Source organism: Dermacentor silvarum, unplaced genomic scaffold (assembly GCF_013339745.2).
Source record: "Dermacentor silvarum isolate Dsil-2018 unplaced genomic scaffold, BIME_Dsil_1.4 Seq205, whole genome shotgun sequence".
In the NCBI taxonomy this organism is placed as follows: Eukaryota; Metazoa; Arthropoda; class Arachnida; order Ixodida; family Ixodidae; genus Dermacentor; species Dermacentor silvarum.
This window is the reverse complement of record NW_023605855.1, coordinates 1-24,483: the sequence shown is the minus strand read 5'-3', so window position 1 is coordinate 24,483 and position 24,483 is coordinate 1. Positions and strand designations below refer to the sequence as shown.

At 46.9% G+C, this 24,483-nt stretch overlaps 1 protein-coding gene across 1 annotated transcript; it reads left to right on the top strand.

Moving 5' to 3' along the window:
• Window positions 1-1,108: 1,108 nt before the first annotated feature.
• On the top strand, window positions 1,109-20,261 carry LOC119434729 (uncharacterized). The gene is made up of 4 exons (XM_037701809.2): window positions 1,109-1,235; window positions 9,507-9,695; window positions 10,748-10,858; window positions 16,104-20,261. Exons 1-4 carry the CDS (start codon window positions 1,167-1,169, stop codon window positions 16,239-16,241), a joined length of 507 nt encoding a protein of 168 aa, XP_037557737.1. The 5' UTR covers window positions 1,109-1,166; the 3' UTR covers window positions 16,242-20,261.
• Window positions 20,262-24,483: the final 4,222 nt, after the last annotated feature.

Genomic DNA, 24,483 nt, shown 5'->3' with positions numbered 1-24,483 from the left:
GACAAGATGATAAATAGAGATGAAATTATAAAGGCAGGAAGGTTAAACAAATAAAGTATTCGCTTTGTTACCCTACACTGGAAGGGGAAGGGGGGTATAAATATAAGAAAGAAATAGAGGGAGATAGAGCATGCACGCAACACAGCTGTTCACGGCACAAGATAACAGTTAACAGTAGCCAGTGCTAAAGTGGCTTGTGCGTGGTTATTGTCCTTAAGAATTGTAACAATGCAATCGTAGCTCTCCGCCGCGATGGCTTGTGAGGTCGCTATTACAAAATTATTTCGTCTAACAATGGTCTATCATCAATGCGAGCTAGCGCAGTCACTAGCGATCGCCTCTGTACACTGTAGCGAGGGCAGTCACACGAAACGTGTCCAAGTGCCTTTTCTCGAGCACAGTCATCACGAGCAGCGTTGTCCGTCATTTCAATACGGAAGGCAAAATATGTTGTAGAGGCTACTCCTATAGAAATAGCCAACAAAGCAGGGTAGCCTCGTGTCCAAGTCACTTTGGCATCACGGGTAACGAGCACGCCGATAACCCTGCTCGACCAGCTCTCGAAGACAGTACACAGGAATTGGTATACCGTTGTCACGGTCAGATGAAGCTAGAATACATCGTGTACTGAAGCTACAGACAAGGAAACAACATTCAAATAGGCTAAACGTTAAAAAAAATCAACGTCTATCTTTTATCCGGAAGTAGCTGAAGTTATATGTTTCTAGTTACTTTGTAAGTATTTCCTTCATTTCATGCAGAATTTCATGATTCACCAGACTTATTTGTTTCCAACACAATTTTCGCCGATGATATATGCATGTCTCAACTAGTGTTGCCTGCTTTATAGGCCTCGGCGGAAAGGTAGGATAGACAGAAAAACCCAAAGCATGATGGTTTTCTGTATTTTCTCTAAAAGAGAGACATAAAAAATGTATATACATTGCTTCTAACAGACAGTCGAACAGAGCACTACCACTACATTATAAGCTATACGTTACGATCAGGATAGACACAAATGCCTCTGTAGAAGCTGTATCGATTCTGTCGCATAATTAAAAACCCGGCACAGTAAGCAGCGTTGCTGTGTGTTATGAGCGGCGTCTCTTCTTCGCAGACCGGGCCTGCTGTAGCTGTGCAGACTGCAGAGCGCAGTGGAGCCCAGCATGCCAACCATCGGCGCTGACCGTGGATTCATGGCCACCGCCAACGGGCTCCTGAGGATAGCCGAGATCGTAAGTGCGCTCAATGCAAATGCGTTCGTCCGCTCTGGTCACAGAAAAAGAAAAGAAAAAAATACACATGAGCGGTAACTACGCTCTCCGGCGCGACCAGGTAGTGTCACAAATGCGCCGTTCGTCGAAGCCCGTCTCAAGGGATGTGAAAAACACGCTCGTCAGAACCATTCGATCCATCGGACGAAGTGCCAGAAAGATGGCTGCTCGAATTATTGGAACCTATTGCGAACTTGTTGGATGCGCCTGTTGATACGAACGATAAGGAAGGATGTGTAAAAAGGCAGGGAGGTTAACCAGAAGTACTCCTGGTTAGCTACCGTGCACGGGGAAAAGGAGTTAGGCGACAGAAAAAGAAAGAAGCACAAATGAAGTAAACCCCCTACGGCAATCCAGCGGTATACGAGAAAGCGTTCTCAAAGTGTACTGATACGACTTGCGATACGACGGATCAGGTAGTTTTTACGCCCATGGATGCGCAATGATTCATCATTGCGATAGGAGCCTATTCTTCCGGAGCCTACTTGTATGCCGTTAGTGCAGCGCACTTAGTCGTTATTTCAATGCTGCGCTGATTCATGGGTGTCAATCGAGTTCTGTAAGCGAGCCTTGACCGCACCCGCCGCGGTAGCCCAGTGGCTAAGGCGTTGCACTACTAAGCTCGAGGGCGCGGGTTCGATCCCGGCCACGGCAGCTGCATTTGGATGAGGGCAAAAACGCTCGTGTAGTTAGGTTCAGCTGCATGTTAAGTAACCCCAGGTGGTCAAATTAGTTCAGAGTCGCAAACCACGGCGTGCTTCATAATCAAAACGTGGTTTTGGCTCGTAAAACTCCTGAATTTAATTTCTTTAATCTGGGGCGAGATTTAATGTGGTTTTGTGTCTTCCTTTGTTGTTGTTTTTTTTTTCCGTTCAGTTGTTCAAACCGGTCTTAGCTATGACTCAAGTAGCTCAGTTAAACGCTATTCTGTAGAGATTCACTATTCTGTATTCTGTAGGCTCAGGAGCGAGCCGGATCTTTTGAGCCGCTCTTTTGAAGAGCGAGGGAGCGGTGGTTCAGAAAGTGAGCGGCGGTTCTTTCGAAGAGAGGAAGCCGGTTCTAACTCGTTCAGTGCGCCGTGCCGGACCGTGCCGTCAGAACCTTGTCTTCTGCTGGGTTTAGAGATTTCGTTTTCTAACTGATCAGTGGTGGCCGGCGTGGGCAGACTCGCGCTACTCGTACTCGCTCGCAGTGTGGTGTGCGCAGCAGTCCCTTTGTTTTTTTTTTTTTCTTTTTTTTTTTTTTTTTTTTTGTGCGTCCCGATGCGACCGAAGGGAGAAGTAAAGAAGCCTTAATTGACGAAGGATGGTACCGTTCGTTGCCTGCTGCTGTTCGAACGATGTCTCACGACTCTCACCAATCACACATCGTGCGCTGGTGCAACAGCACTTCGAAGATGGTCTTCCGTGTGAACGTACATTTTACGTCCTGGTCTTCATTTGTGCTAATTAGTGTAGTCATGAAAATGTCGCCCATGGCATCCACTTCATTGCATTTTCTGAGCGTGTATCATTAGCACGTCAATAAAACGAGGCGAATGATCTGTTGTGTTGTAATAGAATTTCCTTTCTTCTTCTTCTTTTTTTTTTTTTTTTTTTTTTTTTTTTTTTTTTTTTTGTCCTGGCGCATGATGGCATGATCGCCAGTATCGCGCGTGCGCTCAAGAGAAACAAAAACGAATGGTACGTGCGGTAGTCTTGTGGATCTTTAGTATGATTTTTGTATTCTGCTTCAAGAGATGATTTCGACATTCGTTTTGCATGGCGTTACAGCTCACTCATATTATATAGTGAGCGTGCGTATGAGAATGAATGAATAAAGTTGAAAGATAATGTACAATAGTTTTGTGTTCTTATTTTGACCAAAGTTGATTTTAAAGTACCACAAAAACAGAAATGCTCCTGTAATGACGATGAAGTTACTTTTTTTCTGAGAAAAGTACGTCGCATTCTGCCTGTTACAGTATTATAAGCATTTTATCTTCAATATGAGAAAAGAAAATTTCATTACAACTAAAAATTCATGCTTTTAAAATATGTAAAAATAATCTCTAAACATAGCGAAAATACCAATAACACGGTTATTCAATTATGCATATATCGTTTTTTTTTTCAAAGCCAAATAACTATAGAATATGCATAACAAAGGTGACATGCTTAAGTGAACCGGTGAGCAGTTCAAATGAACCGGTTCCTTTCAGTTAGCTGAGCCGTTCCGAGCCGCTCACTGAAGTGAGCCGTTTTTCCCATTTCTACTATTCTGAGTAATCCTCCTCCACTTGGAGGGGCACCTAGGACCCCATAACATTGTCCATGATTGGTTTCCGAAGGGCCTATTCACCGATCGACAATGTTGTCCATGTCGTTATGTACGTCCAGCATCGGAATTCACGTAAGGTTTATCTGCCGCTAGGGTACCAGAAGTCAAGAGCGCATATGAAAACGTATCTCGCGGAGCCATTCTCGATGCTCTTGAGATTGTTGGACTTGGGGTTTTGAAAACTTTTGTGGATTTCTGGTTACATTTTTACAAACTCCTTTGCGCGTACAGAAGACGGCCCGACCACACCACACTACACCTGCCAGGGCGTTCCTCAAGGTGAAGTACTAAACCCCACCTTGTTAACCTGACGCGCATTTCGCTTTGTTCAACAGCTGCCAACTGTTATCAAGCTGTCAATGTACTCAGGCGACATCTGTATGGGAATGTCGCGTGCGTCACGTCCTCACATACGTACAAGACTTCAAAAGGATGTTAGTTTGACAACCGCGTACCTTTGTAGCCAAGGCCTAGAAATATCAAACAAATGTGGAGCGTTGGCGTTTACTCGCAAGCCAAGGATACTCTACGTCCTTTCCATCAGCAGGCAGATCATTCCTCATGCTAATACAGTTTTCTTTGATGTTGTTCTTTTTACAGCGTAAGCTGTAATGGGCTCATTCCAATAGCCGTTTCGGCTCGCGATGATGCCGCCGCCGGCGTTTGGCCGTAACCGCTATCGCCGGAAATGCGAAAAAAAAGCATCCGCTCTCCACCGAGATCGAGCCCAGGCCCGCTGCGTGGGAGTCGGATACTTTGCCACTGAGCCACGCAAGCGCTTGCTATCACGCAGCAGAAATATTCGCTTTAAACACGCGGCGCGCAGGCGCTGACGACCCGAGCCTCCGCCAGTATGGTGGCGCCACCTAGTTAAAGTGCCTGCAACCGCCGCGCGCCCAGGCGCAGACTACGAGATGGGATTCAGACGAGGCGCGCAATCAACATTATCCCGATGTTAGATCTGCGCCGCGTATTCTGGGTACCTCTTCGGTACACGTTATGACGTCTCCTCGCAAGGTACGAACCACTGCTGAAGAAGCGAATCATAGAGCTACGTGCGCGGCTACAACCAAGCATCATCGGGCTCAGCAGATTTCTGTGCAGAAAGCATTATAAGCCGCAGCTCGCCGTCGACGCCGGGCGGACAGTTCAGATCGTTCTCGTGAAAATCGAGGCGAAGACACTTTGCCGTGAGGACCCTGTTGTGCGTGGTGCCGAAATTGGAGCTACTCTTGCGCCGCTCAACCAGCTTACGCTGTGACTGTGCTGCGTGTACCGCGCCGGCCTGTGACTTTTTATTAGTTTTTTTATGGGGGGGGGCGGCATTAGATACCTTTACTGGAGCTTACATGTGACCTACATAAAATAGCGCCTGACAACAATTTCACAGCTGTTAAAGTTTCTAGGCGGAAACACTTGCAATGTTGCCAGTACACTCAATGTTGTAATCCTATAAGATACTCTTTCTGGGCCTATTTGAGATACAGCTTTCCCAACTGGCCGACACTTGCAAGACAAATCTTACACTGCAACTTCCTCAAGGACCGGCTCTATGAGTTTGTTTGTCAAGATGCGCATCAACAGCAGCAACTTCTGAAATCACTCAGGACCAGCCAGTACAAACCCACATTGTTGTGCAAATGCTAAGAGTGCGCGTTAGGCATCGTGCATGCCCGAGTCCATTCCCACCATTTTGACACGTTAAGCAAAAAAATCCGCTGGGTATGTTTTAGAGCGCAGCTCTTAGGCGCGTGTTCCTGCGGCGAGCGTCGGTGGCGGCGGCGTAACCGGGCGAACGAGCACAGCAAAAGATGAAAGCGAACACGGATCGCAGCGTGGGATGAAAGATGCAAGAAGAAAAGCAGAGAGGAACGTGCAGCGGAATTATGAGGCGGAAAGCGGAGGAGGGTATGGCGACAGCGTGAGAAGAAAAACGTAGTGTGGCGACCATGGCTACGAGATGGCGCTAGGGTAGCGCGCGTCGTCTGGTAGATTTGTCGGCGGCTGCTGCTGTGAAGCGGGCCCACGCGTCACCCACGCGCTGGTTCTCACGATCTCCAGGTGAGCGAGGCAGTCACGCCACACTTCGCTTCGTTTGCAACGTGCCGCACGAGACATATTGTCCGCGCCAGCCAATATATCGCGAAATTAAAACACGTATACAGCTGCGCTCAAATTTCGCCTTAGAGAGTATCGTAATCGTCGGTGAATTTTTTTTTACGATTTCTGCTTATTCCGCCTTCGATTCCAACCTGGTCCCCCCCTCGACGCGAGGCAACCCATTTGTCAGCTATGTATTTGTAGCAGCTTTTGCCAAGTCTTTTGTTTACCGCATAATGATTTCATAATTTCTAATGGCATTTCCTTTGAAACGGGAACGCGACGAATAGTGACTTGAGCTCATCAGAGCCCGTATTCACAAAATCATATCACGCTAGAATTGCTCGTAAGAGAAACTTCCAACCAATCCTGATGCTGGTCTTATCATTTGCGAAGGTGGCTGGCCAATGGCAAAGAGCACTTACGACTCTGGCCGCAACCGTTGCCACAGTCATGAGCTTACTATTATATCTTAGTAATATTGCCTGTATCGCCGCAGCTGCTGCCAGAATTGTGCGGAGTGTACTGACCGCCGCAACAACCCACAGAATTTAGTTTTGCAGGTTTTTTTTTTTTTTTTTCCTTTTTTTGTGCCGTCTGAACCTTGGCTTACTGTCCACAGCGTAATGCCCACAAACGCAGAACTCGCAAAACGAGTGGAGCAACTAGAAACCAAGCTTGAAAATTTGAGTACCGAGTTTCTTGATGACATCTATGCAAAATTCTTGCTAAAAATGAGCAACTCAGGATTAGACGCTGTGGAAATGAAGAAGAAATGGATAATTTGGTGATCATTGTTGAATTCCTCAACAATCTGGTAGAGAAAATGAAGGATGAGAAGGCTATGCTAGTAGCTGAAAATAGCATCCTGAAAGCTAGCAACAGCACGCTCACACACACAAAAAAAGTGAAGGATCTTGAACAGCACTCGAGCCTGAACAACGTCGAGGTGAAAGGTGTTCCTTGTACACAAAGAGAAGACTGCTTGCTAGAGGTGCAAACTATTGGCAACAAAACTGGTTGCCCAGTAACGCCGGAGAATCTCGACGTTGTTCAGCGTGTGCCTAACAAAACAGACAACAAAATAAATATCATTGCCAGTTTTATCTCGCGAACGAAAAAGACTGCCTTCGTGACAAAAGCAAAGCGAGAGAGATGTATTTACAGAAAGGCAGAGAGGTCGGCCTGAGCTATAGCTTGCTCGGGCCTGCTACTCTACGACAAAAGCAAAGAAAGCACGGCTAACTCTGGGTGACATCGGCATATCAGTAACTAAAGAAACACCGCTTTATGTAAATGACCACCTAACACCGGAAAATAAGACCCTCTTTTCTAAGGCTTTAAGTCTGAAAAAAAAAATCTAAGAAATGGCAATTCGTATGGACTGGCAACTACTAAATCGAGGCTCGGAAAAGAGCTGACAGCCGCGTTTTCCCGATCATCACCGAGGCAGACCTTGCTGTGATCACTCAGCTACCTTCGCTTTCGACAAATCGCATCATCAGACGAATTCACAACGTCATCATACTTTACATCTAACGAGCTAAATGATTATATGGCTAATAATCACAAATCTATCATTCACTTTAACGCACGACGTCTATGCAGACACTATGATGACTTTTCAAATCTGACTGCGACGCTGGATTTCACATGATCAATTATTGGGATCTCGGAAACTTGGTTAAGTGAACACGTTAAGAACCTGGGGTCAGATTCACAAAGCTTTTCTTTCGTAAGTTCGCTCTGCCACTGGCTGGCCGTCTTCGCTAATGATATGTATATCGTCCTGATTGGCTGAAATTCTTTCTTACGAAAAATTCTAGTGTAAGAAGTTTTTGTGAATTGGGGCCCTGTTTTGCTTTCCTACATATGAAGCAGAATGTTCAATTCGTCGGTACAGCTGTCAATGTGGTGCCGCAATCATATTTCAAGTACTCTCACGTACAGAAGAAGGCACGGCCTTCTTCTCGAAGTTGGTAACTGTGAAACGGTATGAGTTGAACTTAAAAGTGACTTTCTTAAAGTGGACAACAAAAATCTAATAATTGGTTGGGTATATCGCAGGCCTTCACCGTATGTGAATGATTTCTGCGCCGCGCTTCATGACGTGCTTAGTAGCCTCTCAAACGAGAATAAAAACGCTATAATCATAGGCGATATTGCATCGGCGTTCCAGTTAACTTTGTGCTTCAATGCATAAAACAGCGTTTTCTTCCAAAAGTTAACTGGAACGCCCATGCATTTCGTCGGACACTTTGAAAATTAATATCTCGAAACTGGTTCAGTCCTGAGAATTCGTTCCAAGTGAATACACCTTGCGAACTCAGCGGCTATAATTCGTAGATTGAAAGATGTGCCGTAAAATAATTAATTAAAATGTTAACTACCTCAATTATGTTAATTATTTAATTAGTCGTTCTGATTTCTCATGGCGCAATGGCCGCCTCATTGAGTAGTTTAAGCCAAGGATTATAATTGTGCTATCTGCCACAGGCAATCTTTAAAAAATTGGTGCAGCTAAAATGAAGCACCCTGCATAGGAGATGAATCCGAAGCCAGGCCTTCCGGCCAATACTATTTCAAGACAAACGTTTATACCATTGCCACTACCTTTGAAAAATGCACGCGAAATTCTGCGTCTGGATTTTAGCGCTCTCAGGTGTGCTCTCGACGAACTACGCCCACATGATAGCCGCAACGAAACTAAAGGCCGAAACGGTTTTCGTCGACGGCCCATTGCTTGCGGTGATGGTCGCTTTCCACCTTTCAAACCAAGCTGCTGGCATGGCTTTCTGGAGCCGGTACCTTCCTTCCGGGCAGCACGCGAACGCGCGAACTTCATATTCCAAGAACACGCTTGAGAGAGCGCTACACTCCAGGCGTGCAGGCACGTTATGGTCTTTTTTTTATTTTTTTCACAGCCCGTGAAAAAAAAAAAGCTATGTAAAAGGTCATTTGATGAATACCTGCTATTTTTTAATGCACTGTGCAATCTTTTCAAGTAATTATGGCCCCAGTTGAATGTTTAAAATTTCCACAATGGATACCACCGCACCGAAAAAGAAATTGTTGCAAACAACATTTCGTTGGTCTTATACGTCAAAAAAATTGCTCTTGTTTTGTTTTGTTTTCACTCAAGGAGGAGGAAAAAAAAAAGAAGGAAAGGCAGGGAGGTTAACCAGAAGCACGTCCGGTGTGCTACCCTACACGGGGGAAGGGGTTTAAAGGGATGAAAAGAAAGGAGAGAGAGGGAAGAAAGTACTCGCAGTATAAACACGTGCGGTTGTCCAACACTTCACAATCGGTCACTGAGGCCAGTCGACTTCATGAACTGTAACAATGCCCGCCCACTCAATCTACGTGAAAAACCTGGCATGTGCCGCCCGAAAAGACAAAGAGCCAGATTAACAGATATATATTTGTTTATAACAACAGTTTGCATCGGTCAGTGCCTTTAAGTAGATTGTTTTAAGCGTTCTCTTTCCAGTTCAATCTAATTGAATTGAATACTGGTTTTTTACGTACCAAAATCACGATTTGATGAGGCATGCCCTAGTGGGGGACTCGGAATTAATTTTGACCCCCAGGGGATCTTAAACGTGCCCCCAATTCACGGGACACGGCCGTTTTTTGCATTTTGCCCTCATCGAAATGCGGCTACCACGGCCGGGATTGGATCCCGTGACCGCGTGCTTAGCAGCGCAACACGATTGCCGCTAAGCCACCGCGGCGGGTTCAGTTCATGCTAAGTAAAGCCCCTAATATAGGGGCTTTAATGCTAAGAATTGTTTTTTTTTTTCACACTTGCAGATCTTGGGCCTGTGCGGGCTCATCTGCATCGAGTCAATCAGCGGCGAGTGTTACTACGCCTACCTACACCGCTATGAGTTCAGCCTGTTCGTGGTCATCACGTCGTTCCTGTTCGCTTTCTTCGTCATCATGGTGTTCGTGCTACGCGCCCAGGAGGCCCTTGCCAGATGTTTCAACGTCCCGCTCTCTGTAAGACCACACTGGCAGGGCGCCCTGCCGTACAGAAATGATTTTCCTTAATCTACGCGTGAGCTGAAGAGAAAACACAAGATGATGCCCTTGATTCTTTAGGCGAGATTACACTATATGCTATCGGCATATCGTTTTTTTTTTTTTTTTTTACTTTTTGTCAACAGTGCCATTAACGCAGCCCACACAAAGCGCGGTGAAGGTCAATGCTATCCTGCGTTTCTCACTCACGTACACAAATATAGTAGCATGATCTTCGAAAGCAAAATTCCAGCTCTAAAAAACCCCCGTAACTTGTTACGTAATTAAACAAAGTTAGGTATGGGGGAACTCTTCTAATTTGCTTTTATTAAATACGCACATGCGGCAATTCTGAAAACAATGATCGAGAGCGGGTAAAAAAAATTGATGTATCTTTTATGGCTCAAGTCCTACAACAGCGCTCCTCATCAATCTTTCGTATACTTCCTTTACTTAACATTCTATTATATCTACTTTCCTGCGAGGAACGCTTATGGCACGATGAGACAGGCGTGTCGTTTCTTACATGCAAATACTTGGCACCAGAGTTAAATGAAGAAAATTCACGCCAGATTTATTACGATTATTGTTGTGGGACAAGATACGCCCTAAGGGTTGTAATTTTTTTTTTTTGAGTCACACACGTTTGTATGTAATGTTATCTTTATGATGACTGAAGAGGGCGTTTGCGTTAATAATAATTAGAAACGACACTTCTGCTGAGTCCATACTAGCAAAATATGTACATACTGTGTTTACTTTGCAACGTGTGAATATTCTTTGTGCACCAGACAGAGATCGCCATGACAATTATTTCAGTGACTTGGGATATATAAAGCCACTAGACTGAAGTTATCCCTGCACTTAGTCGCCATGCAATAAGAAGTTGCTTCGCCATCACTTGTTTTCGGCGTGAAGAAGACTGGAATATAATCAATGGCGCACAAAGACACAATCAGCTTTCTTTATGGTTTACATGGTCAATGCGCGCCGCCGGTGTTCCCAGCTCTGTACAGATGTTCTCTTTACAGCTACTGGTGAGCGACAGCTTCATCGCTCTGTTCTACCTGATCGTTTGCCTGCTCGAGTTCACTGCTTTCTGCCCAGATCCAGATGACAATGCATCGACCAAAGTCGCCGGGGTAAGCATCACCATAGGTGTCTACTGCTTAGATCCAGTGAGCACCAATTGACAACTGACAAGAACTTTAATGAATTGTCCTGAGGAAAATGATTGGGGGGAGCCGACGGCTCTCCAATCAATTTGGTGGCTCCGCCCATGACGGGAGCCGGGACGTGGTGACTTTCGGCGACGTCGCGGGCCCTCTGGACGGCCGGTAGTTGGTGTGTGAATTCCGAGCTCTTCAACAAGGCGTCCCACTTGGACTTGTATTGAAGTTCGGAGCCCGCGTTGTACGGGCACAGTCAGAGCATGTGGTCGAAGGAGCAGCATGCGTGACCGCATTTGGAGCACGACTGCGGGAAGGTTGGGGTCCCTGCCAACTAAGCGCCAATAAAAAAGTGTTTAGGCAGCCCTGCATGTTAAAAATATACATACGCATTAGGGTTTTACGTGCCAAATCACGAGCTGATTATGAGGCGCGCCGTAGTGGGGATGGGGATTAATTTTGACCACTTGGGGTTCTTTAACATGCACTTAAATCTAAGTATGCTAGCGTTTTTGCATTTCGCCCCCATCGAAATGCCGGGCTCGAACCCGCGACCTGTAGCGCAATGCCTGACCGCTAAGCTGCATATCCCGGCGGAGAGAACGCGAACATTGGACAGTCTGCTGGGCATTTAAATATCTAGAGCAGTTTGCTGAGGCACAATAATATCCGGAATAAATGATCGCCAGTGATTAAAGAAAACTGCCAACCACGATTTTGATAAGCATTGCGTTGCTCAGTAACTAACAAAAGAAGAGACATCAAGAAAATGAAAGTTAGGAGTCATGTTTATAGAAGTAAGAATTGAAGCAAGGTAAATTGGTTACCTTGCAAGGGTAAACGCTATCTGAACATCGAGTTTCACAAGAAAAGAAGCAACAATAAATGAAAACAGCACTCCTCACTAACCTGTCACATTTGTGACTGTAGTGTTAGACAAATGTCGTCATGTATACGGTAGTATAGTGACTACATCGGAAAGTAGAACGGCGTGGTGAACCACAATATTTGAGATGATTTGTATGAAGATTCGTTCGGCAACATGCGTGGCAAGTAATGCAAAATTGTCATGAACATACCGAATGAAACAGTTATGCGCGGCAAAGATCCTGGACATAAGGTCTACCTACAAAAGGAGACTACGAAGGGTCCGAGCCGTTCATTTCGACATTAACCAAGCTCGCTCTTGCCGTTAAAAACGCATAGTGCATCTTAGGAAGAAGAGTAGCTTCAGCCGCTGAATAGTGGAAAATAAAAGAAAACAAGCAAGAGAGGAAAGGCGACAAATTTGTGCACTTCATCTATTAAAGCATGATCACTCTTGCCCACAGTTGCTAGGCTGATGCTCAGTAGTGACGCTTGAGAGCTACCGAGTGGCTGCTGTTATGAGCATATGAAACTCAAGTTGTCGATTATGGCATATACAGGGTGTTTCACGTAACTTGAACCATAGACGAAGCATCTACCGAAGGGGGGGGGGGGGGGGGGGGGGGTCACGTAACTTGAACCATAGGCGTATCTACCGGGTGGGCGGGAAGGTAGGGGCAAGTACCCCCCCCCCCTCCCCTGCCCACCCGGTAGATACGCCTATGGTTCATGTTACGAGAAACACCCTGTATACATGTATATGCTCAAAGGGGCCCTAAAGAGAAACGCTAACTCAATTTAAACTGATCAAGTACTCTTTGAAAACTCTTTTTAGTTAATTTCGCTGCTTGAAGTTGATTACAATGTAATGATGTTTAATTAAAGGTGAGAAGCAGCAGATAAACAGCAGCCTAGCAGCAGCGAACAGCCCGAGCTCTCTGGCAAATCACAGCACGAGTCGTCGTCGTCAGTCTCCGAGCTGCTATCGGAAACACCGATAGACCGTTCTCCGTCGTCGACGCCATGTTCTCCGGTCCCGCTAATGATGGCCGGGATGCGCTGACGGAGAACGCCGGCGCAAGTGACAGGGGCAGCCATGGGTTCAGTCGGTGCGTAGGTCGCGTCAGTCATGGTGTCGGTGGGCAACGTACGATTGCGGAGCGCCAGCGTGACTTGAGGAATTCCAGCAATCTCCATCAAACCTAATCACGTTTAATTAAATGTGAGAAGCAGCCGATAAATAGCAGCCTAGCAGCAGCGAACAGCCCGAGCTTTCTTGCAAATGACAGCACAGGTCGTCGTCGTCGTCGTCGTCTCCGAGCTGCTATCGGAAACACGAGGCGCGTCTGCTTCATTACAACAAGAAGATAAAATGGATGCCAATCTTTGATATTTTTTTTTAATTTCACGCAAGAGCAACGGCACTAGTACGTCAGTGTGACGTCACGGATGGCAAATTAATTTCTCGATTTTGGGTCGTTGTGGGGCAATAGAACGACTCAGATCTTTCGTTTTGCGTCAAACTTCTTCTCACTGTAAGAGTGTCTTTTTTTATTGTAGAAAAGTAATCTACTACCAGCGCTCAAATCATTTTTCTTTTTGGTGTCCCTTTAACCCTTTCAGGCCCAAATTAATTCTGTTCATTGTAAAAAATTGGTCTTTACAATTTGAGATGTGCATGGTCGTGGTAGTTAAAAAATAAATAAAAGAATTTGTGCTCACACTTTTCAATCAAAACTTATTAAATGATTCCAATTGGAATCACTGGGACTTGGTGGACTTGAAATGCGTCATTTCAAGCAATACGTGAAAAGTCTATTTTAGATGAAATTCTTTGAAGCAATTCTTTTCTTTGTTGAGGCAGAGGTGTGTGCCACACTTCTTGCACCGAATGCGGGAGTAAGAGCACATTCTTTATTTTTTATAATTTGCGCAATGGCTTCTTTTTTATCGGACGAATCAATGTCACCTCGAGGGATCAGCACAAGCTTCGCGACTTCTTTCTTTTTCCAATAAAACTCGCATGCGCTGATTGTCGCCATCTGTTCCGAAAGAAATTGCCCCCAAAAAAGTTTATCTACACGGCATAAGCTCACAACAGCATAAAATCACAAAAAGCTGAGCAAGGCTCCCCCAATAATACAGGCTCCTGACGCGATAATGATCCATCAGGTAACACGCGCCCAAAACATGGCCAAGTACGGCATGGAACCACCGTTTGAGCGCGACCAAACACGCGATTTAGTCAGTGAGGTAACGTCAATCGAAAATGTATCGCGTGAGTAGTCGGTGCCGCTACGTCCCAATGATTCAATTTGAAATCATCAAGATTCGCAAAGATCTCCGGTACCCGCAAATACTTTTCGCCAAATAAATTTACTGCGAAGGGATAGCATAGCACCTAATAGTTCAAATCGAAATGTTCGAGACAAAAATAAAATAATTGTCGTACCTCTGCACGGTGAAAAGAAGAGGGGATCTCAGCTAATGGCAGGAACAGTGCAAGCGATTCTTTTATTTTTTTCGTTCAGAGGTGACAGCACTTCCTTGAGTCTACCACCTTGCCAGCATATGTAAAGCAAGGGCTCAATACTAGTTGTAGCGTAAGAACAACCATTTTCTTTTAACGCGGGGCTGCCCACTGAGCTACAAAATTGATGATTCCATTTGAAATTACTGGGCCTTAAAGGGTTAAGCTCGTTCCGACATTTATTTAATTTTGCCTATATTTTCTAATTCAGTCTGAGAGGTTTGGTGTGTATTGTATGGGGGCTAAGCGGAAAGGAGTAGCAGGCAATTTAGAGCACTGCACGGGCCGATTTTTGCGACCCGGGCCCGGCCCGGGCCCGTTTTTACATTGGGCGGCCCGCCCGAGCCCGATCAAAACCTTTATGGCGAGACCCGGGCCCGGCCCGGGCCCGGAAATAATCTACGTTACCCGCCCGGCCCGGCCCGCCACCCCTTTACCTTAAGCCCGAGCGGCTAAGCGGAAAGGAGTAGCAGGCATCACCCGTGAAGTCAGAGTCTCCTACACGCACATGCTTTTAAAGAAAATTTACTGAAATGCTCTTGTCTGTGCTCGTGTTCAGTGCTTGTATATACTTAAAACCCATCATTGCCGCCATTGCCGCCTGCAAGCCCGGCTCGTCAGACACGATCAACGCGCGGCGTTATATATATTGCATTTATTTTAGCTTATACAATGATGATCGAGCTGTTTACAAGTCCGCGCGCTCTTAATTTCTGCCATATCACGACGTGCTTAATAATCAGAACACTTATTCTACGATTGAGCATAAGACGTTCGGAGTCGTATAGCTCTGAAAACTGGGTAACTTTTATTGCGATAGCAATTATATGGACACTCAAAGCAGATTTATGCCGTCTGCGTTGCCGTCGCCGTGAGGTACCGTATGATGTCAACGGCGATGAAATCGTCAGCGCTCGCCGTATAGCTGCGACCTTTAGCTGTGGCACCAAATGCGTAATTATATAAAAACGTTGCGAGGCGAGAAGGTGGTAAAGACTTCCAACGCTTCTCGACGAGTTTCCCATTCTGATCTCGTCGAAAACCTCCGAGTCGCCCCCAGAGGCCCTGGCAACAGTCACCAACGCCGCGTGCGTTTGGTGCGAACGCGGGCAAAACGCCGACGGCGTCGACAACAGTTCTGAGTGTTGCTGGTGCTGCTGCATGTCCAAGTTTATACAGCTGATAAAACTACTATCCTTACTCCGTATAGCTCTCTACTAATTTGCTATCGCAATTGATGCTTCGCCTTTCGGGTGAAACTGCGACATTTTTTTTTATGAACTACTTGTTGCTAAAGGATGTCCGCTGGCATCCAGCCCAGATAAGCGGTCAGTTAAGCAAACCAGACACCCCGAGTAACCTTCATGTTTTTCTTTTGTCGCGGACGAGTTCTACTTGCGTAGTATGTGCTAAGCAGCTTGACCTAATGCGAAAAACGCTATTTAATGTGGCCAAATACGTAGCTGTGACGTCTTTATTCGAGCGACCTGCATAGGAAACTAACGGGGTATCTCATATCTGACAGTAAAGGTGCACGCCTGAAAAGCCGATAGACCCATCATTTTAAACCACGTAGACTATTTTCGAAGTAAATTTTAACTCAATAATTTTAAGTGGTTATTCTAATTAGAATAACCACGTAGGCTACTTTCAGAATAAATATAACAAATACAAAAGTAGCCTTTTGGATGTACATTGCGTTGACCTTCATTACTGAGCTCGAGGTAGCTGTACAGTGATTCCAGCCCTGTGCGATGCTGAGACTTTGACGCGGTGCCAGCGCCATTCGAAGACTAAGACTGTGTCTTCTTCCATCGACAGGTGTTCGCCATGTTCGCCATGATGTGCTTCGTGGTCTCCTCCTATTTCTCGTACAAGTTCTTCCAAGAGGAGAGGCTACCCGCACTGCCGCCGCCAGGCCTCCACTCGGCCACCGTTACGCAGGTGCTGCCCAAGTAGCCACACCGTCTCTGCCGTGGCCCGATCACGCCGGCAGACTCCGAGCAATTTCGCATCTGGGCGGAGTGAGGAACGTTGCCGCCTTGGATGAGGACCACTTCAGCTGACTGCTTTTTCTCGCGCCTTGTCCATCTTCGGGCGAAGCAGGGGCCCTGGGTGGGAAACGCTCGCGATGCACAGCGGGTCGGAGTGTGTGATAGGTCCCAACGTGGCAAGGCCCTGAATGGTCTGCGCCCTCTGCCGTCTGATGGGAGAAGTATCGGCTATAGACAACAGTGGGCAGTTTGACCCCTTTCTTATGCACGTACACACCGCTTTGGCATAACCTCTCCAAACATCGTGGGGGAATGAGCCCTCGTTTATCGCCGTTTCTTTCTTTTTCTTTTTTTTTTTACCCATCTTCCCAGCCAAGTATGGCCCGCATTACCGCTGCTGCTTTCGTTCCCTTGAGCCGGATAGTAGCAATCAGCTGCGCCTCCAGTTTAGGTGTAAGTTGTACGTGCAGAGTTGTAAAATGCATGATATTTAATGTTGTGACATTTCTCATTTTACACTGACATATTCGTCCAATAACGCAGCGAAAAAGCTTCAAAATTCCATGCATTCAGCCCAAATAACATATGAACGTATCACCTTGTCACCTTTCACTTGAGTATAATCCATCTAAACCTCTCGTCCAGAAACAAACATGTCCCAGCAATGTCTGCTTCACGCGCACCGTAACGGTAGCTGTGCCCCGCGATGTTTCGACAGAGCGTTGAACATTAGTGAAGGGAACAACGGGTACAAATGACGTAATGTCAAGTGGCAGACTACAAAGGTCAAGTGAGTTATTATAATTATTTACAGCAGACGAATTCAGCAAACTCGTCACTCAACTCAGGTCGAATGCCATGTAACCTGAATGTACCTAAACAGAGAAGGGTGGAGCTGAGGGGTGGAGTGAAAGCAACGGAGGTTATCTAAATGTGAGTGCGAGTTGTACGACAGCAGTCATTCTCTATGTTGGCATAAGTTACTAATTGATGTTATTGTCAGTTCTGTCACGTTTATTCCTTATCCAATTGATAATTAAGAACATTGTTGAGGTCTAGGACTCGTTTCGTGCTTATGTCATCTCTGTGAGCGTTACTTTCGCGATAAGTGGCACGCAACCATCCAGAGATAACTAACAGACGAAAGCCGAGCAGTGGCTCATTCCAACATTACCTGTAACTGCTGAATGGGGCCGTTTTGCCTGTGAAACTGTTAGCATCTGTCTTTTCACGGCGTTGTCCTCTTGAGCCAACCTAACTTGAGCAAAGGGCTGGCTCTTTTCATTGCGGGCAGATGAAACCATGGCACAGTTACAGCTGAGGAGATAGTGCGGGAACGATCTGCTTCGCCAAGGCGTTGTGTGGTAGGAAACTGGGCTGCCGTTTCCGTTAGTCGATCAATCTGTTACGCTGCGGGATTTTCGTATGAGGTGGCGCTAGTGTCACACACGACGTGGCGGCGCGGAAGACAGGTTATAGTGGGCTACAGAGGACAGCTAGCGCGTAGGGGTTCGCGTGTGGAGGCGCTGACGTCTGTGCGGAATGGGGCGTCGTCCAAATCGCACGCTCCTGTCCAGGCTGCAGTAGTAGGGCCTGATGAAGCCGAAGCGAGGGTTTACACTGCTCTTGCGGACCCAGTGTAAATAGAACTTTGTGCACCTGTGTACGACATGTGCACTCGCACATGTCGTATACACAGACGCATATATGACGCAAGCCGTACACACGTCGCACATAACTCGTGCGTCAAGGCTTGCTCGAGGGGTGCATCAAGTGAAAGTTTTGAGGTTGAAGGGGTGTAGACAAGATCTGATGGAGGTATACAAAGGAACTTGATTGCAGAAGCACTACGCAGTGCATGAGGGAGAGATTGAGTTGTTACATGACTCGTCTAAGGTACGTGCTTGAGCTGTGTCTTCAGTAAGTGTGTTGCTTGTCCTCTGTCGCATATTCTATAATCCAAAAATTTATTAGCGTGCTGTTTTCTCGCACCAAAGTTAAGGGTGCCGATCAGCATACAGCCTACTACTGAAGCTGCGCTCATTATTTCTGCTCTGAAAAAAAAATTTTTTTTCAAACCCTCTTGCAGCGAGTGAAGTGTCCATTATGCTGCGAGATTTACCTGTATCCATGGAGAAAGGCAAAAGTTATGGGAGAGCATTACGTCACACAGCCAGCCTTGGCAAGCGAAAGCTCCATGAGGCCAGTCCCTTTGCTCAGTGTCGACACAACATGTGACCTCTTGCGTTGAGATCACGGAGCAAGAATCAAGATTTGCCGAGACGTTTGGTCTCGAATGGGCATGGAGGAAGGAAAATGCGAATGGGTGTCGAAAAAAATCCACCAGGAATACTAAAACCTAGCGCGCGCTCTGACGTATCCTCCGTGCTCTGACGTTTTACCACGTGTAGGGATGACACTGTCGGCTTCAATCACGTTGCGCGATGCTCCCTTGTATCTTTTTCTTTCCTCCATGCCTGCATCTATCATCTGACCAACTTCGTTCAGTGCAGCGATACTTATAGCATCCTTTACGTGAACTCGACTCGAGCGGATCGAGTCAGAAGTCGAGTGGCTACGCTTACACGCGGCCAAGTTTACTATGCATTTTCTAAGCGGGATGGGTTAATCAACCCACTCCTTGCAGGCAGGGTTGACAGAACTCACCTCGACGTTCGCTCGGCCCGGCCCGCTAGCGTTTACATGAGCCCGAAGACCGGATTTCGTACCGACAAGCCCACTCGACTCGACCTTATCGAGTTCATTTAAACGGAGCTCATGGCTCCTCAATTGTCCACCTCTGATCGCCCTCCGTGCAACGCTGACTGAATGGAAACGGTCACAGGAAGATTTGCAGCGTACAATGGCTGAGTCATCCCCCATTCCCTGGAACACACTGCCAGTACTCGTTACTGATTGGTTATGATAGTATTACGAAACGAGCTCTAGTCTTCGCTGCAGTGCAAGGGGATATGCCAGACAGAGTGTAGCTGTTCTTGTGCTTCTGTGTGCTGAAAATTGTCAAGTGTGGTAGGCGACTTCCAGTCTCCCAGAGAACATGGCTCGCATGGCTCGCGTTCCCAAGCTATTTGGAAGATCACGCCATGAGTATTCGTTGTGAATGAGAGGAAAATTTTGTCACTACTGGTGTGTACGTAGCGAAGACAGGACAGAACAACTCGAAAAGCCAACTCTATGACAAAAGCGCAGAGACTGCATAGATGCACAACGACAAGTCTGTCCCTGACTGCCGAAGCGTTGAATGTTTCTGGGACTGTTTTGATCCAGTTTTATTGTTGCAAGCGGCTTGAATAAGGGTCACCTGTCTTCAGCACGTCATGTCGGAGGGGTGCAACCCGGACTGGCTCTCTGGGCTGTTTGTGAACATGCATGTGTTGTCAGCAGAGACCACCGCACGTGAATAGCTGTGATTCACATATGCGGAAACACGCACGCAGAGAAAAGGAAGCACATTCATTATAACGTTCTTAGCACTTATAAGAACGGGGCTGCCGGAATCCTGCCGACAAGCAGTGCATCAAGCACTGCCGCGTTTCACCTACAGTGCTCCCTGTCCACATTACCACGCTTTTTGCATACTGCTATAGATATTGCTAGAAGCACATGCGTCAGTAAGTTTGATATCTTAACACTATGTAGCTGAATGTCCGTCCCTGTCAAACAATCCTCGGCTTCCCTTGCCAGAGGCCTCTGGGAAAAATCCGTCGACACCCACTCCCCCAAAATACTGAGATAAAGGGCATACTACAAACGGGGCCAAGAGAAAAACGTGTGTTTTACGACCACGACGTGGTATGCTCCATGGAGGTTGAATAACACACCACGAACGGACTAACATTATACATTGTATACGTTCATGCGTAAGCTAAGCCTGTAAGACGTATTTAATCCAATTAAAAACAGACACGAACGCGCATGTGCGGATATCCAAGGACTCAATAAAATGTTTGCAACGATGACCTGATCCCTTCGATAGAGAACTGGCAAAACACTGCCGGCTGCCCACAAAAATCCATGGCCTATGGCAAAAATCTGCTATGTGTCTGTGTGTGTGTGTGTGCGTGCGTGCGTGCGTGCGTGCGTGCGTGCGTGCGTGGTGTGTGTGTGGTGTGTGTGTGTGTGTGTGTGTGTGTGTGTGTGTGTGTGTGTGTGTGTGTGTGTGTGTGTGTGTGTGTGTGTGTGTGTGTGTGTGTGTGGTGGTGCGTGCGTGCGTGCGTGCGTGCGTGCGTGCGTGCGTGCGTGCGTGCGTGCGTGCGTGCGTGCGTGCGTGCGTGCGTGCGTGCGTGCGTGCGTGCGTGCGTGCGTGCGTGCGTGCGTGCGTGCAGCCCTTGGAAGCAGCGAGTAGTGCATATATCTGCGCTCCTCCGACGTCAATGATACCTTTTCCTGCTGAAGAAATATCTGGTAAGCAGAACAATTGTGAGAATCGCACAGCAACGTCGTAGCGATTCAGACTTTAAGCACGACCTTGAGGCTGTGGAAACGTGAGTGAGCCGAGCGAGTGCCTTCACGTCCATACAGTGTGGGCAGTCCCTCACGTGGGCTCACTATCGTGAACGACACCACACCTATTATTTTTGTGCGCACTTCTTATAACCGCTATAACAAGCGGTAAAACGGAGGCCGTATCTAACATCGATTCTGTTGTTCCCACCACAGTCAGCACTCTTGAGAATAAAGTTAGTAAATAGCTAGTAAATGCATGAGTTTACTAGATTAATACGTATTCTACTACCTTCCTACTAGTTCTGTACTATCCAGCGGCTAGTAAAGCTAGTAAGTGCTGAATTTACTAGTCAGAACGGTTTCTTAGTAGTTTTTACCAAGTAACTACTACGCCACTATACTACCTCGTGTGGCCGTGGTCTATTATGCTGTGATTGTGACAGTATTATGCCAAATTTATATAACCTATAATATTGCTCATTATGTTGGACTACGATAATGCCCAACTCGGGCGCTGTAGGTATTTGTAATAAATAAATAAATAAATAAATAAATAAATAAATAAATAAATAAATAAATAAATAAATAAATAAATAAATAAACAGTTGTGTGCAACGTCATAGCACACTGTTAAATATTAGAGGAAGAGGACGACGACGGCTACTAGCGCGCTCGGCGCGAGCGGCTCGCTCGTGATCTGGCGCTTCTGGACTGACTCGAACGGCCAGTATGGACGCGTTATTACGGTTCTTCGAGCAATAAACTTCCCCTTCCCGCCCTTCTACTGCGAAGACTCCTTTGTTTTACATTTTTGGTGCCGAGAAACCCGGGACTCTGTGATCCAAGCGACCCGACAACGAAAGGACTTCGCCGGCAACGAAGATGGAGCGGATCAAGGGCAAGCGAGCAACCCGGCCAACGAGCTTTGCACACGCGTCTCCGAAACGAGGCAAGCCAACTCATGGAATCGAGTCATTTTAGCGCTCCGGCGCTTCGAGTGCTGCATGACAGACTGAAGAACTGCAACGACGGACTACGGGTGCTCAACGAACAGTTGGAGGGTTACCTCACGGACGAGCAAGCATCCGAAGACTACATCTCGGTCGCGGATTATGAAGACAACGCGGCAGCAACTTTGTCCCTTCTCTGTCACCACATCGAACAACTTCAGTCTCAAACAACCGTGGATCGAGGCCTACCGACACCTAACGACGCCTCAGCTTCAGGTACGATCTCGGGACATCGTGCCCTCGGTGATACCTCAACACCAGTTGTCGGTGCTTCTCGACTCCTGAAGCTCGACTTGGTTCACTTCAATGGAACAGTGCAACAGTGGCAGCCCTTCTGGGACAAGTTCAAGCATGCCGTCCACGAAAATGCCAGTTTAACGAACATCGACCGCTTTCACTACTTGAAAACCCTTTTGACTGGACCAGCGGCCAAAGCGATCGAGGGAATTCAAGTGACGGACGCATCATATGCCGATTCCATCGAAATTTTAACCAACCGCTTCTGCAACGTGAGGATCATCGAGCAAAAGTACTTGGAGAATCTTCGAATGCTGAGAACAGTGAGGTTTTCTACTGACGTGACCGCTATGAGGAATCTCCTGGCTACCGTACATACTAACGTGAGAGGTCTCAAGGCTCTTGGACGATCGGAGCTTTCATACGCTGCGATGCTCGTCGAGATTCTAACGAAAGCGATCCCCAATGACACCGTGGTGGAACACTACAAGCGACAGAGCTTACTACAAAAGCCCGACGAGATCCAGTCGTCAGAGACGGAGCTGAGCCAGCTATTGGATTATCTTCGACTGGAGGTCGAAGCCCGTGAAAAAGTGGTCACCAGGATTCCTGCGTTCGCGACACGCACGATGGAAGGCGTGACAGGAAGACCTGTGCCACGCCTACCGCCTCCGTGTTACACAACGAATCCAGCAAGACGAAAGGTACTTGTTTTTTCTGCCTTTCACCCACCCACGTTACGGAAACGTGCACTTCTACAATAAGCCTGCAGGAGAAGAAGAGCCTTTTGGCCAAGTCGGGCAGATGTTTCAAGTGCACGATATCAGGCCACCGCTCGAAAGATTGCCGACGCAACATCCGTTGCGCTACCTGTAAAGGCAAGCACGCAACAGCTGTTTGTGACCCCAACTACGCTAGCAAGAAGAAACCGAGTGAACGACAAACCCCGAGCTTGCATGCTGCCGCACAAGCACCTACAAGCAATTTATTTGAAAATGACGTATTACTGCAGACGTTCCGAGTATGGGCTCTAAGTGACTGCAATTCTTGCTATATAAAAGGAGTCCTGGACAACGGGAGCCAGAGAACGTTTACCAGAGAAGATATATCCAGAAAACTAAGCCTGCCAACACTGAAGAAGGTAGATGTTGAAGTGAAAGCGTTCGGTGGTTCGAGCGGTGCGCCAAAAGAACAGCTCAACTTGGTTAAGGTGACTTTGATGAGCCAATTTCACAGCTCCAAGCACGAAATCGAGGCGTTAGAGGTTCCCTTCATCTGTGATCACTTGCTTGAACCTCCACAGTCACAGTCATTTAAGCAGAAGCTGGCTAATGAAAAAAAGTTTATTGCTGACTTTGTATCGCTTCCTGGCCTAAAAACAGAAGTTGGCATAAGCTTGCTCATTGGAGCCGACGAAATGTGGAAGCTCGTGCTAAACGATGTTTGGTCTCACGACGAAGTGACAGGACTCGCTGCGATCAACACCAAGCTTGGCTGGACATTTCAAGGGCCTGTACCATGCGACGGTCGCATTTTTAAAGAAGTCCGCGCGCACGTTTGTGTACTTCGCACGAGTTGCACAGAGACTGACGTGTCTGAAACCTTACAACACTTTTGGGATCTAGACAGCATAGGCAGTTCTGACTCTTCTACCCACGACGAGCATGGAAATGAAGTGGTCCGGTAATTCACGGAGAACATAGCATTCAAGAACGGGAGGTACGAAGTAGCGCTACCGTGAAAATCCGTCAACACATACCTAGGAGACAACCGAAGTGTTGCGGTTCGACGCCTACACGGTTTATTGCGGCGATTTGGTAGTAACGAGGAGCTTATTCAGCAGTACGACAAGGCATTCAGGCAGTATGAACTGGATGATCACGCTGAAAGAGTCAACGGAAAAGACGCGGAAGAGAGATGTTACTACATGCCGCACCATACTGTTATCAGAGAATCATCCTCGACGACACGGCTGAGGGTGGTCGTCGATGCCTCGTCACACACGCACGGAGCAGCGTCTCTGAACGAATCATTAGAAAAAGGACCCAAGATCAACAACAAGATGGTTAAAATGCTTGTGAATTTCAGGCTAGACAAGATTGGAATTACTGCAGATGTACAAAAGGCGTTTCTTCAAATCGGCATTCAAGAGCCTGATCGCGACGCCTTGCGGTTCTTATAGTTTGACAGCACGCCCATGTCCAGTGACCATGTGCCGAAAATAGTGGAGTATAGGATGACACGAGTGCCATTTGGAACCACAGCACGTCCATTCCTCTAACAGCGACGCTCCAGTATCATTTCAAACACGTCGATACTGCGCTGAGGTCATCTTCCATGCAACTTGCCGAGAATTTCTACGTTGATGATCTTGTCACAGGAGTTACTTCTTCAAAAGAAGCTTTCCGTATTTATAAAGAAGCCAATCTTATCCCGGGTTTTGGCACTAGGAAATGTAAAACAAAGGAGTCTTCGCAGTAGAAGGGCGGGAAG

Excerpts from the sequence above, each read along its gene's own strand:
- LOC119434729 (XM_037701809.2), top strand. The coding sequence starts at position 1,167 with ATGCCAACCATCGGCGCTGACCGTGGATTCATGGCCACCGCCAACGGG. Across the intron at positions 1,236-9,506 it reads TCCTGAGGATAGCCGAGATC|ATCTTGGGCCTGTGCGGGCT; the intron begins GTAAGTGCGCTC and ends TCACACTTGCAG. Across the intron at positions 10,859-16,103 it reads CATCGACCAAAGTCGCCGGG|GTGTTCGCCATGTTCGCCAT; the intron begins GTAAGCATCACC and ends TTCCATCGACAG.